The sequence below is a fragment of the Anolis sagrei genome, chromosome X (genome assembly GCF_037176765.1).
Source record: "Anolis sagrei isolate rAnoSag1 chromosome X, rAnoSag1.mat, whole genome shotgun sequence".
Taxonomy (NCBI): Eukaryota; Metazoa; Chordata; class Lepidosauria; order Squamata; family Dactyloidae; genus Anolis; species Anolis sagrei.
Window position 1 is genome coordinate 66,771,311 of NC_090034.1, and position 15,035 is coordinate 66,786,345.

Here is a 15,035-nt window from a genome sequence, read left to right on the forward strand (position 1 = left end):
GTCATAGGCTTGCCTGTTCCATATATTTCTGCATCCGCTGGTTCCCCCTTTGCAAGAGGGCTGGTGCCAAGCATAATGCCCCATTGACCTGGTGGATATGAATTGCCCCTTTGAGCTGCCTCCTTCCCTGCCTTTGACTTTGTGGGTGGCAGAGGGAGACTCCCAGTCCCTTCCTTTCCTCCTCCTTTCCTGAATATTCATGACCCACCTTCTCTCCTCCTCCTCTTCTTCCTCCTCCTCTTCTCTCTCTCTCCATTCCTGTGGATTTGTTCCTGCAAAACCTTGGTCATCCAAGCTAGTCTGACAGCCTCTCACTATGGCTAGCTTTTGGGATACTCTCAAGTTCTGCCTCCTCCTCCAAATCGTCTCCATCTCTCTGGCTCAGTTTGTAAGTGCATTTCTTTAATATTATTCTACTTGAAAATATGATACATCTTTTGTGATGGGTTAGAAATGAAGGTCTTTTGATTGGGATGTACCTGGGAGAGCTTAGAAATCAGTGCTGGGTCTCCTTATGAGATCCAATGCAGGTAAATCCTCCTTGAATAATGTGTCTTAAGAGTTCCCTTTTCTTGCTAAGGTGCAGAGGGCCCCTGGTGTCAAATTAATTTTCCTTTTGTTCAGTGTGAAGCTTCTGCATTTCCAATTGCACCCCCAAAAATTGCTCTAGGAAATTGGTTCTAGAGTTATGGAAGGGTTTGGAGTTTGAGGAACTTTGCCATCCCTAAGCTTTTTACCAGTGTTTCTCAACCTTCCTAATGCCGCGATCCCTTAATGCAGTCCCTCATGTTGTGGTGACCCACAACCATAACATTATTTTCGTGGCTACTTCATAACTGTAATTTTGCTACGGTTATGGATCGTAATGTAAATATCTGATATGCAGGATGGATTTTTATTCATTGGACAAAATTTGGCACAAATATCCATTGTGCCCAAATTTGAATACTGGTGGGGTTGGGGGGGGGGGTTGATTTTCGGGAGTTGTAGTTGCTGGGATTTATAATTCACCTACAATCAAAGAGCATTTTGAACTCCACCAATGATGAAATTGAGCACACAGAACTCTCATGACCAAGAGAAAAAACTGGAAGGGTTTGGTGGGCATTGACCTTGAATTTTGGAGTTGTAGTTTACCTACATCTAGAGAGCACTGTGGACTCAAGCAATGATGGATCAGGACCAAAATTGGCATGAATATTCAATATACCCAAATGTGTACACTGGTGGAGTATGGAGAAATTAGACCTTGACATTTTGGAGTTGTAGTTGCTGGGATTTATAATTCACCTACAATCAAAGAGCATTCTGAACTCCACCAATGATGGAATTGAGCACACAGAACTCTCATGACCAAGAGAAAAAACTGGAAGGGTTTTGTGGCCATTGACCTTGAGTTTTGGAGTTGTAGTTCACCTACATCTAGAGAGCACTGTGGACTCAAACAATGATGGATCAGGACCAAAATTGGCATGGATACTCAATATACCCAAATGTGTACACTGGTGGAGTGTGGAGAAATTTTGGAGTTGTAGTTGCTGGGATTTATAGTTCACCCACGATCAAAGAGCATTCTGATTCCCACCAATGATAGAATTGGGTCAAACTTCCCACACAGTATCCCCATGATGAACAGAAAATACTTTGTTTTCTGATGGTCTTTGGCGGCCCCTCTAACACTCCCCTCGCAACCCCCCCCCCCCCCCCCCCAGGGATCCTGACTTCCAGGTTGAGAAACGCTGCTTTAGAAGGATGAAAGGTCCTTCCAGGTGATTCCATGGATCACAATGAGTTGTGTTAAGCATGTAATGCATTCCATTCCATTTTGGTTTTGTGTGCATTTTAATGTTCTTGTATCCCACTTCAAACAATGGGTAACAAAAGTGGGTAGCAAATAATATTTACCATTATTATTATTATTATTATTATTAGAACAGAAAAAAAAGTTGGTGGTGGATAAGTGGAAGTCGGCAGCAATATCTAACTCCCTACCCTATAAAATGGCATGAACCAAGCAGGACCATTACAAAATTATTGCAGGATAAAATGCATTTATTTAAAGTACTTAAAACCAAAGATCCCAGATGTTTACAGATGCATCTACATTGTAGAATTAACACACTCTGACACCACTTTAACTGCCCTGGCTCAATGCTATGGAGTCTTGGAAGTTGTCGTTTTCCATAGTCTTTCTCCTTCTTCCAAAGAGCGTTGATGCTTCACCAATCTACAACATTAATATTCCATCGCATTGAACCTTGGCAATTAAAGTGATATCGAACTGCATAAATTATACTACATATATCTTGGGAATAATATCTTCTGCTTCTGTATCAATGCAGTTCCACCTACAACTGAACATTTGTTCGAAAAGAGGACTTGGAGCTTGGAAAATTGTCATTTTTACAGGCTAGAACATATGTAATCTCTCATTCAGAGTAGTATTGTAGATGCCATATGGGGATTCTTGGATATGCAGTCCCAAAAAGAAATGTTTCCCAATCTTTGGGAGTTCAAGAACAAAACACAAAGAAACCTTGCAGCTTTCCCAAAGTACAAAGGGGTCTATTCATTCATCAACAACCAGCAGGCATTCCCCGTCTGCAGCGGCTTCAAAATGGCTATTTTATAAATCCAGTAGTGTTAGTAAAGGTATACCTTTTATTCACAAATGTTCCAGATGCTGAAATATAATCCTGAAAGAAAACAGGAGGGGAGGAAGCAAGACCACAGGCACCAAACCTTTCTGAAAGGCAACTGGACTTTTTGAATTTTAATTCCATGTTTCTGTCTGGTATTTTTGTTCAATCTAATCCTATATAATGCATTCCCTAACGAAACAAGGATGTATAACAGCGTTCATCAACCTGGGGGTCGAGACCTCTGGGGGGTGATGAGGGGGCGTCAGAGGGGTCGCCAAAGGCCATCAGAAAACACAGTATTTTCTGTTGGTCATAGGGGTTCTGTATGGGAAGATTGGCCCAATTCTATCATCAGTGTGGTTCAGGATGCTCTGTGATTGTAGGCAAACTATAAATTCCAGCAACTACAACTCTCAAATGTCAAAGTCTATTTTCCTCAAACTCCACCAGTGTTCACATTTAGGCTTATTGAATATTTCTGTCAAGTTTGGTCCTGATCCATCAATGTTTGAGGCCACAGTGCTGTCTGGATGTAGGTGAACTACAGCTCCAAAACTCAAGGCCAATGCCCACCAAATCCTTCCAGTATTTTGTGTTGGTCATGGGAGTTCTGTGTGCCAAGTTTGGTTCAATTCCATCACTGGTGGAGTTCAGAATACTCTTTGATTGGAGGTGAACTATAAATCCCAGCAACTACAACTCCCAAATGACAAAATCAATCTGCCCCATTTTTAAATTGGGCATATTGGGTATTTGTGCCAAATTTGGTCCAGTGAATGAAAATACATAATGCATATCAGATATTTACATTATGATTCATAACAGTAGCAAAATGACAGTTATGAAGTAGCAACAAAAATAATTTTATGGTTGGGGGTCACCACAACATTAAGGGGTTGCGGCATTAGGAAGGTTGAGAACCACTCCCCTAGGAGCTTGCCTTCTAAGGATTGAGATAGCGGAGCAAAGAAAATCAGTCTCATAATGCTTGACTAAATGCAACCCATTGACTTTGTGCCAAAGTTTAGGTAGGACTGTCCTCACAGACGTCCTAACTTCTCAGCGTTCTTTTTCAACCCATCAGTTGCTCCTTATTAATTTCTGCAGAAAGATTATGAGGATCACAACTGCATTGTTTTAGAATGTATCCCAGTTCCACTCATTTTGCAGATGGGAATATTTGAGCCTGCAAGACCTGAGCAGGGCTGGTGAGAACAGGTGACCTGGAGGTCTCTCCTTCATAAGTTGAAGTCGGTCAATAGCAAGAGTTCCTTCACAGAGCAGGGATTGTATTCCCAGGTTTCACAGACATTTCTCCTGCATTTGCTGGACCACATTGGCATCCATCTGTCACCTGAAATGCACTCTGGGTTGTTTGCTGGGACAGACTCGGTCCCATAGGTTGAGTCAATCCAGGTGCTATAAATATATAGAAAAGAATCTATGTTCTCATAGTAGCTCCTTGTTTCACGAAGGTTGGTTAAGTTGGGAAGACTTGATTATTTCTATAGAGCCCTTGATTCAGGCAGAAAGAGAGAGAGGGTGCATCTACCTTGTAGAATTAATGCAGTTTGACACCGCTTTAATTGCAATGGCTCAATGCTATGCAATGAGGGGAGCTTCATTTGGCAAGGTTTCCAGCCCACTCTGCCAAAGACGGCTGGGGTCTCACCAAATTACAGTTCCTATGATTCCATTGCATTAAGTTGTAGTAGTTCAAGTGGGATCAAACTGCATTAATTTTACAATGTAGATGCACCCAGGGAGATCAAGTGATTATTTATGTATGTGAATCTTTTGATACAAAATCAAGTGAACAAGAACACTTATCTTCAACAGCATCAAATGTTTAGGACTTCAAAGGAAACTAGTTAGGGCTGGCCACTTGCAAGGCCATAGGTTGGTGAGTCCACTCTGGGCTTTAGTCTGAACTGTAAAGGAACTATCCAAGGTGATGAAACCATTTTGAACTCTCTTAAGTTTCGGAATGGATTCACTGGTTCACAGACATGAACGCCACTGGTTATCCCTGTCTAAAACCCACTTGAGCATGTCACTCTTAAGGTGCATCTACACTAGCATTTCTCAGCCTAAGGGTTGGGACCCTGGGGAGGGGTCACAAGCAGGGTGTCAGAGGGGTCACCAAAGACCATCAGAAAACACAGTATTTTCTGTTGGTCATGGGGGTTCTGTGTGGGAAGTTTGACATGAACGCCACCGATTATCCCTGTCTAAAACCCACTTGAGTATGTCGCTCTTAAGGTGAATCTACACCAGCATTTCTCAACCTAAGGGTTGGGACCCTTGGGGGGGGGGTCACCAAAGACCATCAGAAAACACAGTATTTTCTGTTGGTTATGGGGGTTCTGTGTGTGGGAAGTTTGGCCCAGTTCTATCATAGGTTAAAAACATTACCATCACTATAAAACCACGCTATCTGAAATCATAAGCTAGGTCATTCTGTGTGGGAAGTTTGGCCCAATTCTATCGTTAGTGGAGTTCAGAATGCTCTTCGATTTTAGGTAAACTGTAAACCCCCAGCAACTACAACTCCCAAATGTCACGGTCTATTTTCTCCGAACTCCACCAGTGTTCACATTTGGGCATATTGAGTATTCCTGTCAAGTTTGGTCCAAATCCATCATTGTTTGAGTCCACAGTGCTCTCTGGATGTAGGTGAACTACAACTCCAAATCCCAAGGTCAATGCCCACCCTTCCAGTATTTTCCATTGGTCATGGGAGTTCTGTATGCCAAGTTTGGTTCAATTCCATTGGTGGTGGAGTACAGAATGCTCTTTGTAGGTGAACTATAAATCCCAGCAACTACAACTCCCAAATGACAAAACCACCCCCCCCCCCCCCAAGCCCACCAGTATTCAAATTTGGACGTATCAGGTATTTGTGCCAAATTTGGTCCAGCGAATGAAAATACATCCTGCATATCAGATATTTACATAACAATAGCAAAATTACAGTTATGAAGTAGCAACGAAAATAATTTTATGATTGGGGGCACCACAACATGAGGAGCTGTATTAAGGGGTCATAGTATTAGGAAGGTTGAAAACCACTGATCTACACTGTTGAGTGAATGCAGTTTGGTATCACTTGTACTATCATGGTTTAGTACTATGGAGAGATAAGCCTACGTTGATTTATATCTCCTGCTTTGAGTCTCCTTTGTATAAACAAACATAATAAACATAAACATAATAATAATAATATTCCAATGCAATAGGAATCATGGAATGGAAGATTAAGTGAGGTTTTATAAGAAATCGGTTGTGAAGGATTCATGAGTTGGCTTTCACTGTTGTCTTTATCTTGTTTTTTAATGAAATATTTTGCAATTGGGCAATCCAGGTCTGTAGGGAAGTGGATGGCAACAAGAGGACAATAATGTCGAAGGCTTTCATGGCTGGAATCACTCAGTTCTTGTGGGTTTTTTCGGGCTACATGGCCATGTTCTAGAGGCATTTCTCCTGACGTTTCGCCTGCATCTATGGCAAGCATCCTCAGAGGTGGAGGATGCTTGCCATAGATGCAGGAGAAACGTCAGGAGAAATGCCTCTAGAACATGGCCATATAGCCCGAAAAAACCCACAAGAACTAAGAGGACTATAGTTTTCTTTTTGCTCATTGTTGTGATTGTGAGCAAACCCAAGGCAGCAACACTAGCCCTGGATTTTCAGCATTCTATGGCTACTGCAATAATTTCCCTTTTCCTTTGCTTTTCATAGCAAGGTCCACCAGGAGAACCTGGACCGAGGGGGCCCCCAGGTCCGCCCGGCATTCCAGGAGCCGACGGCATCGACGTAAGTAAACAAGGCTTCAACCTGGAGAAAACTGGGGGAGAGGTATTGGGTACAAAGGGGGGCATTGTACCCAAGGCTGCAGTAGCATACAAAGAGCCTAGGGGGAGCTGGAGAGTCATCTGAATATTGCAGTGTGGCTCTAAGAAAAGAAGATATATCCTAATTACAAATTACAGACATCCGACTTACAAACGGCTCATAGTTAAGAATGGGAATGAGACAACAGGAAGTGAGAGGCTAACCCTTGAAAGGGAAATTCTCTCCTGAAAGAATTATTATCATGGGGAAAAGGGATCTCCTCTGAAGAAGACGCAGGTTCGCAGATTGGGTGTGATCTTGGACTCATTGCTGAGCCTGGAACCTCAGGTTTCAGCGGTGACCAGGGGAGCATTTGCAGAGTTAAAACTTGTGCGCCAGCTGCGCCCGTACCTTGGGAAGTCTGACTTGGCCACGGTAGTCCACGCTCTGGTTACATCCCATATAGACTACTGCAATGCTCTCTACGTGGGGTTGCCTTTGAAGACTGCTCGGAAGCTTCAAATCGTCCAACGCTCAGCAGCCAGGTTACTAATAGGAGCGGCACTCAGGGAGCATACAACTCCCTATAAAGCCCTAAATGGTTCTGGCCCTACTTACCTCTCCGAACGCATCTCCTCCTATGAACCAATTAGGACATTAAGATAATCTGGGGAGGCCCTGCTCTCAGTCACGCCTGCATCACAGGCGCGCCTGGCGGGAACGAGAGACAGGGCCTTCTCAGTGGTGGCCCCTCGCCTGTGGAACGTCCTCCCTACAGTTATGAGATCGGCCCCCTCCCTATTGGCGTTTCGGAGGAAAGTGAAGACCTGTTTGTTCGAACAAGTATTCGATTAAGCAGTGTAATGAATATAGGAACACGGATTAACGGATGATGAGATTGGATTCTGATGAAACGCTAAAGATTGTTATATTGATGTTTAATTGGTTCAGCTTGGGTGTGACCCTGGACTCATCGCTGAGCCTGGATCCCCAGGTTTCAGCGGTGACCAGGGGAGCATTTGCACAGCTTCGGCTCGTGCGCCAGCTGCGCCCGTATCTTGGGAAGTCTGACTTGGCCACGGTGGTACACGCTTTGGTCACATCCCGCTTCGACTACTGCAACGCTCTCTACGTGGGGCTGCCCTTGAAGACGGCCCGGAAGCTCCAGCTAGTCCAGCGCGCGGCAGCCATGTTGTTAACCGGAGCGGGACGCAGGGAGCGCACAACGCCCTTGCTGTCCCAGCTCCACTGGCTGCCGATCAGCTACCGGGCCCAATTCAAGGTGCTGGTGCTAACCTACAAAGCCCTAAACGGTTCCGGCCCAAAATACCTTGAGTACCGCATCTCGGCCTACCAGCCCACGAGGACCTTGAGATCATCCGGGGAGGCCCTTCTCTCGGTCCCGCCTGCCTCACAGGCACGCTTGGCGGGGACTAGAGAGCGGGCCTTCTCGGTGGTGGCCCCCCGGCTGTGGAACTCCCTCCCTGCTGAAATTAGACAGGCGCCCTCCCTCATGGCCTTCCGTAAGGGCCTAAAAACCTGGCTCTTCGAAAAGGCCTTCAATTAAGTGCTATGTTTTGGAATAACTACCGGAATGGACTATGACGACGAGATTGATTATGACCCAAACAAGACGAAGCGGATTTTTAGTTTAATTAGCTGTGTGTTAGTAAGATGTGTGTTATCCTGATTTACTGTAACTGTTGTCTTTATGTTCTGTGTTCTGTACACCGCCACGAGTCGCCTTCGGGCTGAGAGTGGCGGTTAACAAATGCAAATAATAAATAATAATAAATAAATAATAATAATAATTGTTGATGATGCTATTGTTTTAACTGTCCCATAATCGTTTTATGATGTTTTGCATTGAATTTTGCTGTTGTTAACCGCTTTGAGTCACCTGAGGGCTGAGAAAAGCGGTATATAAATGAAGTAAATAAATAAATAATAATAAATAAGTTAACCCTTCCCTATGCTACCCAAAGTATGTGTGTAAGTATATAATATTTATTTATTTACCAGTTTCGACTTACATACAAATTCAACTTAAGAACAAACCTACAGAACCTATCTTGTTCATAACTTGGGGACTGTCTGTATATTCATGTATAAGTCTAGGAATTTAAATTTTAAAAAATCAATCCCCAAAACTTGGATGAACTTATCCATGGGTCAGTGTGTGAGTACTATACCTCAATGTTTATATATACAAAAAGGAAGCATTGCTGCTTTCCTGTCTATATGGAATGCCCCCCAAACCTGCCCTTGATTTATACATGAGGTCAACGTATACATGAGTATATATGGTAGGTTGAATACTCAAGTGCTCAAATCTAAAATACTACAGATATCTGTCTGAGATGGCGAAACATTTGCTTTCTGACGGTTCAGCATTGAAAAACGTTTTATGCACACGATTGTTAATAATATTGTGCATACAGTTCTCTTCAGGCTAAGATAAACTGTAGATACGCGAGTATAAGCCTAGTTTTTCAGCCCTTTTTAAGGCTGAAAAAGTCTCCTTCGGCATATACTCGAGTCAAAGTTATTTATTATTTTACTCTGTTATTATTATTTTTATTATTTTACTTTCTTATTATAATTACATTTTTTACTTTGTTATTGCTGTTATTATTAGATTTATTATTTTATTCTATTTATTATTGCTTGTCCACTTTTGATGGATTTGTTTCAATCTGTTCAACTCGAGGATGTGGAGGCCCACCACATGCATCCTAGACCCCTGCCCATCCTGGCTGATAAAGGAAGCCAGAGGGGGTTTGGCAGGGTGGGTAAAGGTGGTGGTTAATGCCTCCCTTCGGGAAGGCAACATTCCAGCCAGCTTAAAACAAGCTGTTATAAAACCGCTGTTGAAAAAGCCATCACTGGACCCCACCCAATTCGTCAACTATCGGCCAGTTTCCAATCTCCCCTATTTGGGCAAAGTCCTGGAACGTGTGGTGGCCTCGCAACTCCAGGATTTCTTGGTAGACACGGATTATCTGGATCTGGCGCAGTCTGGCTTTAGGGCAGGACATGGTACTGAGACAGCCTTGGTCGCCTTAGTGGATGATCTTCGCCGGGAACTGGACAGGGGGAGTGTGTCCCTGTTGGTTCTGCTGGACCTCTCAGCGGCCTTCGATACCGTTGACCACGGTATCCTTCTGGGACACCTCGCTGGAATGGGCCTCGCTTTGCAGTGGCTCCAGTCCTTCCTCGAGGGTCGCTCCCAGAAGGTGTTGCTAGGGGACTCCTGCTCGACCCCACAGTCATTGTACTGTGGAGTCCTGCAGGGTTCAGTACTGTCCCCTATGTTGTTTAACATATACATGAAGCCATTGGGAGAGAACATCCAGAGTTTCGGGGTTCGGTGTCATCTGTACGCAGATGATGTCCAACTCTGTTACTCCTTCCCACCTGCTACTAAGGAGGCGGTTCAAGTCGTGAACCGGTGCTTGGCCGCTGTACCGGACTGGATGAGGGCCGACAGATTGAAACTAAATCCAGACAAGACAGAGGTCCTCCTGGTCAGTCGAAAGGCTGAACAGGGCATAGGGTTACAGCCTGTGCTTGGCAGGGTTACACTCCCCCTGAAGGCGCAGGTTCACAGTTTGAGAGTGATCCTGGACTCATCGCTGAGCCTGGAACCCCAGGTCTTGGCGGTGGTCAGGGGAGCTTTTGCACAATTAAAACTTGTGCGCCAGCTGCGCCCGAACCTTGGGAAGTCTGGCTTGGCCACGGTGGTCCACGCTCTGGTTACATCCCGTATAGACTAGTGCAACGCTCTCTACGTGGGGTTGCCTCTGAAGACTGCCCGGAAGCTGCAATTAGTCCAACGAGCGGCAGCCAGATTACTAACGGGGGCAGGGTACAGGGAGCATACTACTCCTCTGTTGCGCCAGCTCCACTGGCTGCCAATTAGCTTCCGAGCACAATTCAAAGTGCTGGTGTTGACCTATAAATCCCTAAACGACTCCAGCCCAGTTTACCTGTCCGAACGGATTCTCCTCTATGAACCATCAAGGTTGTTAAGATCTTCTGGAGGGGTCCTGCTTTCAGTCCCACCACCCTCACACCATGGTGGGGACGAGGGACAGGGCCTTCTCGGTGGTGGCCCCTCGGCTCTGGAACTCTCTCCCACTGGAGATTAGAACTGCCCCTTCTCTCCTGACTTTTAGAAAGCTGGTGAAAACTTGGCTCTGGAATTTAGCATTTGATGAGTGAGTCAATAACTCTTGACCACACGGACAGATGGTGATGAATTGTGATTTCATTTTGACGACTTGGCCTTATGTAATTATATGATTGCTTTTAATGTATTATATGTATTACTGTATTATGGGATGTGATGTTTTAAAACTGTTGTTTATGAATCTTTGTTGTAAACTGGCCTGAGTCCCTCTCCGGAGGTCGAAAAGACCGGTATATAAAAGTTCTAAATAAATAAATAAATAAATAAATAAATATTACATGTATTATTTTACTCCATTATTACTGTTATTATTACATTTCCATTATTTTTCTCTATTATTATTATTATTATTATTGCATTTATTATTGTACTCTATTATTATTGGAAGGATACATGAGCACATTTACATTGAAGGAGGTTAGAATAATGTTTTAATCAGAGCTGGACAGTCTTATCTTAAATTACAGTTTTTATGTAAATATTGAAAAACATTTAACCTACTGATGCCTCAATTAATGTAATTTTATTGGCATCTATTTTTATTTTGAAATTTATCTATTTTTATTTTGAAATTTATTTTTATTTTGAAATTTACCAGTAGCTGTTGTATTTCCCACCCAATCCTTTTCCCCATTTTTTTGTGGTAAAATTAGTTGCCTTTGCTTATATTGAGTATATATGGTATATGGAACATCAATGCATTTCTGTTTAGAACTTGGATCCCATTTCTAACGTATCTCATTATGTATATGCATTATGTATTTCCAACTCCAAAGAAATCTACAATTAGGAACAGTTATTGAGATATGGTTTCCTTACCTTGTATCCAGCAATGTGTATGTGTGTGGATGTGTCTTATCTGTTGACCCATGATGACACTATGAATTTAATAACACAACAGCAAAATTCACTTTCTAGACCACAACACCCAGAATCCCCAGGCTGTCAGGGGATTATAGCTTTTGTAGTCCAAAGAAATGCCAACTTTGCCAGCCATTTTGCATATAAAGGTGGAGCAATGCAACATTATGTACTTGGATCTGAATGGGAATTCCAGGACCTTATTGGAGCTGGTCAGTGGAATATGACATTTTGTCTTTACTTCTTGCACACATTCATATGTAAACCACTACATAGGGTTATTAGTAAAGCTTTTAATCTCTGGTTATAATTTTGTAAGTCGCCAATGGGTCATGGGGGGGGGGGGCGCGGTGGGAGGGGGATGCAAAAGAAAGTCAGCAGATAAATTCTACTACTACTGTTACTGCTACTGCTGCTGCTGATACTACTACTACTATAATAATAATAATGTGTATTCTTTGTTTTGTAGGGAGATAAAGGTCCACCAGGTGCAGCGGGAAGCCCTGTAAGTATCCTAACACTGCCCCCCCCCCCCCCCGGCCCTTCAAGGTCTGCATTTTCAAGCTTAGGGGTCACCTAGTGTAGAAAATATAGTTATTTCATGTGACGAAATAAAAATAATGCATAGTTCACATTTCATCAGCCCACACACTGCTTTGCCAGAGAAAGAAAATATGCCACACAGATGAACAGTAAAGAACAAGTAGTTTACTCTTCGTAGTTCAGAACAACATATTTACAATCCTGTGATCAGTTGCATCGACTCGCATAATGTCCTTTTATGAGAGATTTAAAATGGTCTTTCTTTGTCCATGTAGTTAAACTCCTTCCAGCAGCTCATGAAGCAAGAGCACACTCCAAACTCGGTCTCTGCTTCTCTCTTCATCTCTTTCTGCATTTGCATAGCTCAAGCCTGAACAAAAATGTAACAGTATCCAAAAGTTCCAGGCTCAGCCATCTCCCCGGGCCTTGCCCGACCAATCAGCTTCATGCATATTATTTTACAATTGATACACATACATTAACATGCTCCAACAGTTCAGGGAGCATTTGGGTTGTTTTCAGAAGGAATGGGATAACATGGTGTTTCTGGGCTGCGTTTTGGATTAGCAAGGAAGGTTTGCTTTGCATTTCAAGGGTGGATTTTGAATGGGCAAAAAGTGAGGCAGCAAGAAAAGGGATGGGGAAAAGTGACACCAGTGGGACATGGATGGACTCCTTGGCTTTCATTTGACATCCAGATGTTACAGGGGACAAATTTTGCTGTTTCTAATCCCAGCCCAATATTATTCAGGCCACGGCAAAGCCATTTTAGGGGGAATCAATGCTATAGAATTCTGGGGTTATAATTTGGCAAAACTTTAGCACTCTTTGGCTGAAGTTCTTACAAAACTCCCATGATTCCATAGCATTGAGCCATGGCAGTTCGAGGGATTCAAGCCTCATTAATTCTACAATGTAGATGCCACCTGAGCTGCAGGTGAGATGTCAGCACTCTGGCATTGTTCTAAGCATGTCTTCATCATCAATTGTTGTTCATTCATTCAGTCGCTTCCGACTCTTTGTGACCTCATGGACCAGCCCACACCAGAGCTCCCTGTCAGCCATCACCTCCCCCAGCTCCTTCAGAGTCAAGCCAGTAATCATCAATTGGGGGGGTGGGGGGTGAGGGGGTGGGGAGGTTATTTCCAGCCAGGTTGCTAACGGGAGCGGCACTCAGGGAGCACACCACTCCGCTGTTGAGCCAGCTCCACTGGCTGCCAATTTGCTACCGGGCACAATTCAAGGTGCTGGCTTTAGCCTACAAAGCCCTAAACGGTTCCGGCCCCACTTACCTCTCCGAACGCATCTCCTCCTATGAACCGACGAGGGCGTTAAGATCGTCCGGGGAGGCCCTGCTCTCGGTCCCGCCTGCGTCACAGGCGCGGCTGGCGGGGACGAGGGACAGGGCCTTCTCGGTGGTGGCCCCTCAGCTATGGAATGCCCTACCCGTAGACATCAGGCAGGCCCCTTCGTTGCTGGCGTTCCGGAGGAAGGTCAAGACGTGGCTCTATGAACAAGCGTTCGGCTAACAATGCAACTGAACTCATGAAGACGGTATAAATGAACAAAGGAACGGTAGAAGGATTATGAGAACGGAATCTGATTTTTTACTGAGGCGTTGATGACTATGTTGTGTTGCTTTGTATTGTCTGTCGTGTATGTTGTGTTTTAACTAATTGTTATTGTTATATAAATTGTATTGTAAACCGCATTGAGTCGCCGAATTAGGCTGAAAAATGCGGTATAAAAATAAAGCAAATAAATAAATAAAATAAATATTATTAGGGTGGTGAATCTACTTTGGATTTTAGTCTGAACTTTAAAAGAAGAATCTGAAAAACCTGCAGATAGTCTATACCAGGCATGGGCAAACTTTGCCCCTCCAGGTGTTTTGGACTTCAACTCCCACAATTCCTAACAGCCAGGAGACTAATTCGAATTGTGGGAGTTGGAGTCCAAAACACCTGGAGAATCAAATTTGCCCATGTCTGGTCTCTACCCTACATTAACTAAGAAATCATTCCTACTTGAACCCCAGAGCCCACCTTAATGGTCAGAAGTTACATTGGGTGAAGGAGGTCCATTTGATGGAGGACAGGGTTTAAGGAGAATGGCCCCATGTCCCACTAATAAGCGAGTCTGTGATAATGAGAAGCTACTCTCGCAAGTCCTTGTGACATCATGTTGCTAGTTGGATAAAGTGGAAATGTTATCTTTCTTGTGCCCCAGTCATGAAAAGGAGGCCTTTGTTTCATGATGAGGTTGATGGCTCTTAAGGTGAGCTCGAGAGGGGCACTGATGCAGTCTTACAGTATATCTTATGTCTTACTGACTATGGAGCACTTACCCACCCATACCTCTAGAATAGAAATCCACTACCACAATATAGAGTGCCAGTCCTAACATTCAGCACTTTGGATACCTCCCTTAAAGTTAACCTGGAGTGGATTGATTGACCAGATTGCCACCCGCTGCCACTGCAAACAGCCCGACACAAAGCAGGCATCCTACTTTTTTTGTGTCAGGAGCGACTTGAGAAACTGCAAGTCGCTTCTGGTGTGAGAGAATTGACTGTCTGCAAGGATGTTGCCCAGGGGACGCCCAGATGTTTGATGTTTTACCATCCTTATAGGAGGCTTCTCTCATGTCCCTGCATGAGGAGCTGGAGCTCACCCTCTCTCTCCGGATCCAAACTGCTGATCTGTCAGTCGGTAGTCCTTCTAACACAAGGGGTTAACCCATTGTGCCACCGGGGGCTCTAGGCATCCTATTCCACTATTATGATAATTTCCTATTCTCCCATTGCTTTCTAAAATAAAATACCTTATCTTTTCCCTTCAAATATTTCTTTGTAAACAGGGAACCAAAGGAGAACCAGGCCTTCCAGGTCCAGATGGCCCTCCGGGGAAACCTGGGATTGATGTAAGTACAATGCAGTAGTAGTTCTCTTTCTTTTTTATTCT

The 15,035-nt window shown here is 43.9% G+C and overlaps 1 protein-coding gene across 1 annotated transcript in view; it reads left to right on the forward strand.

Moving 5' to 3' along the window:
* Positions 1-217: 217 nt before the first annotated feature.
* COL9A2 (collagen type IX alpha 2 chain) overlaps positions 218-15,035 on the forward strand; it is a 71,264-nt gene continuing 56,446 nt past the window's right edge. The window contains exons 1-4 of the mRNA XM_067460743.1: positions 218-388; positions 6,384-6,458; positions 11,999-12,034; positions 14,932-14,994. Of these exons, the coding sequence (XP_067316844.1) occupies positions 317-388; positions 6,384-6,458; positions 11,999-12,034; positions 14,932-14,994 (246 nt within the window). The 5' untranslated portion in view covers positions 218-316. The remainder of the gene's footprint in view (positions 389-6,383; positions 6,459-11,998; positions 12,035-14,931; positions 14,995-15,035) is intronic.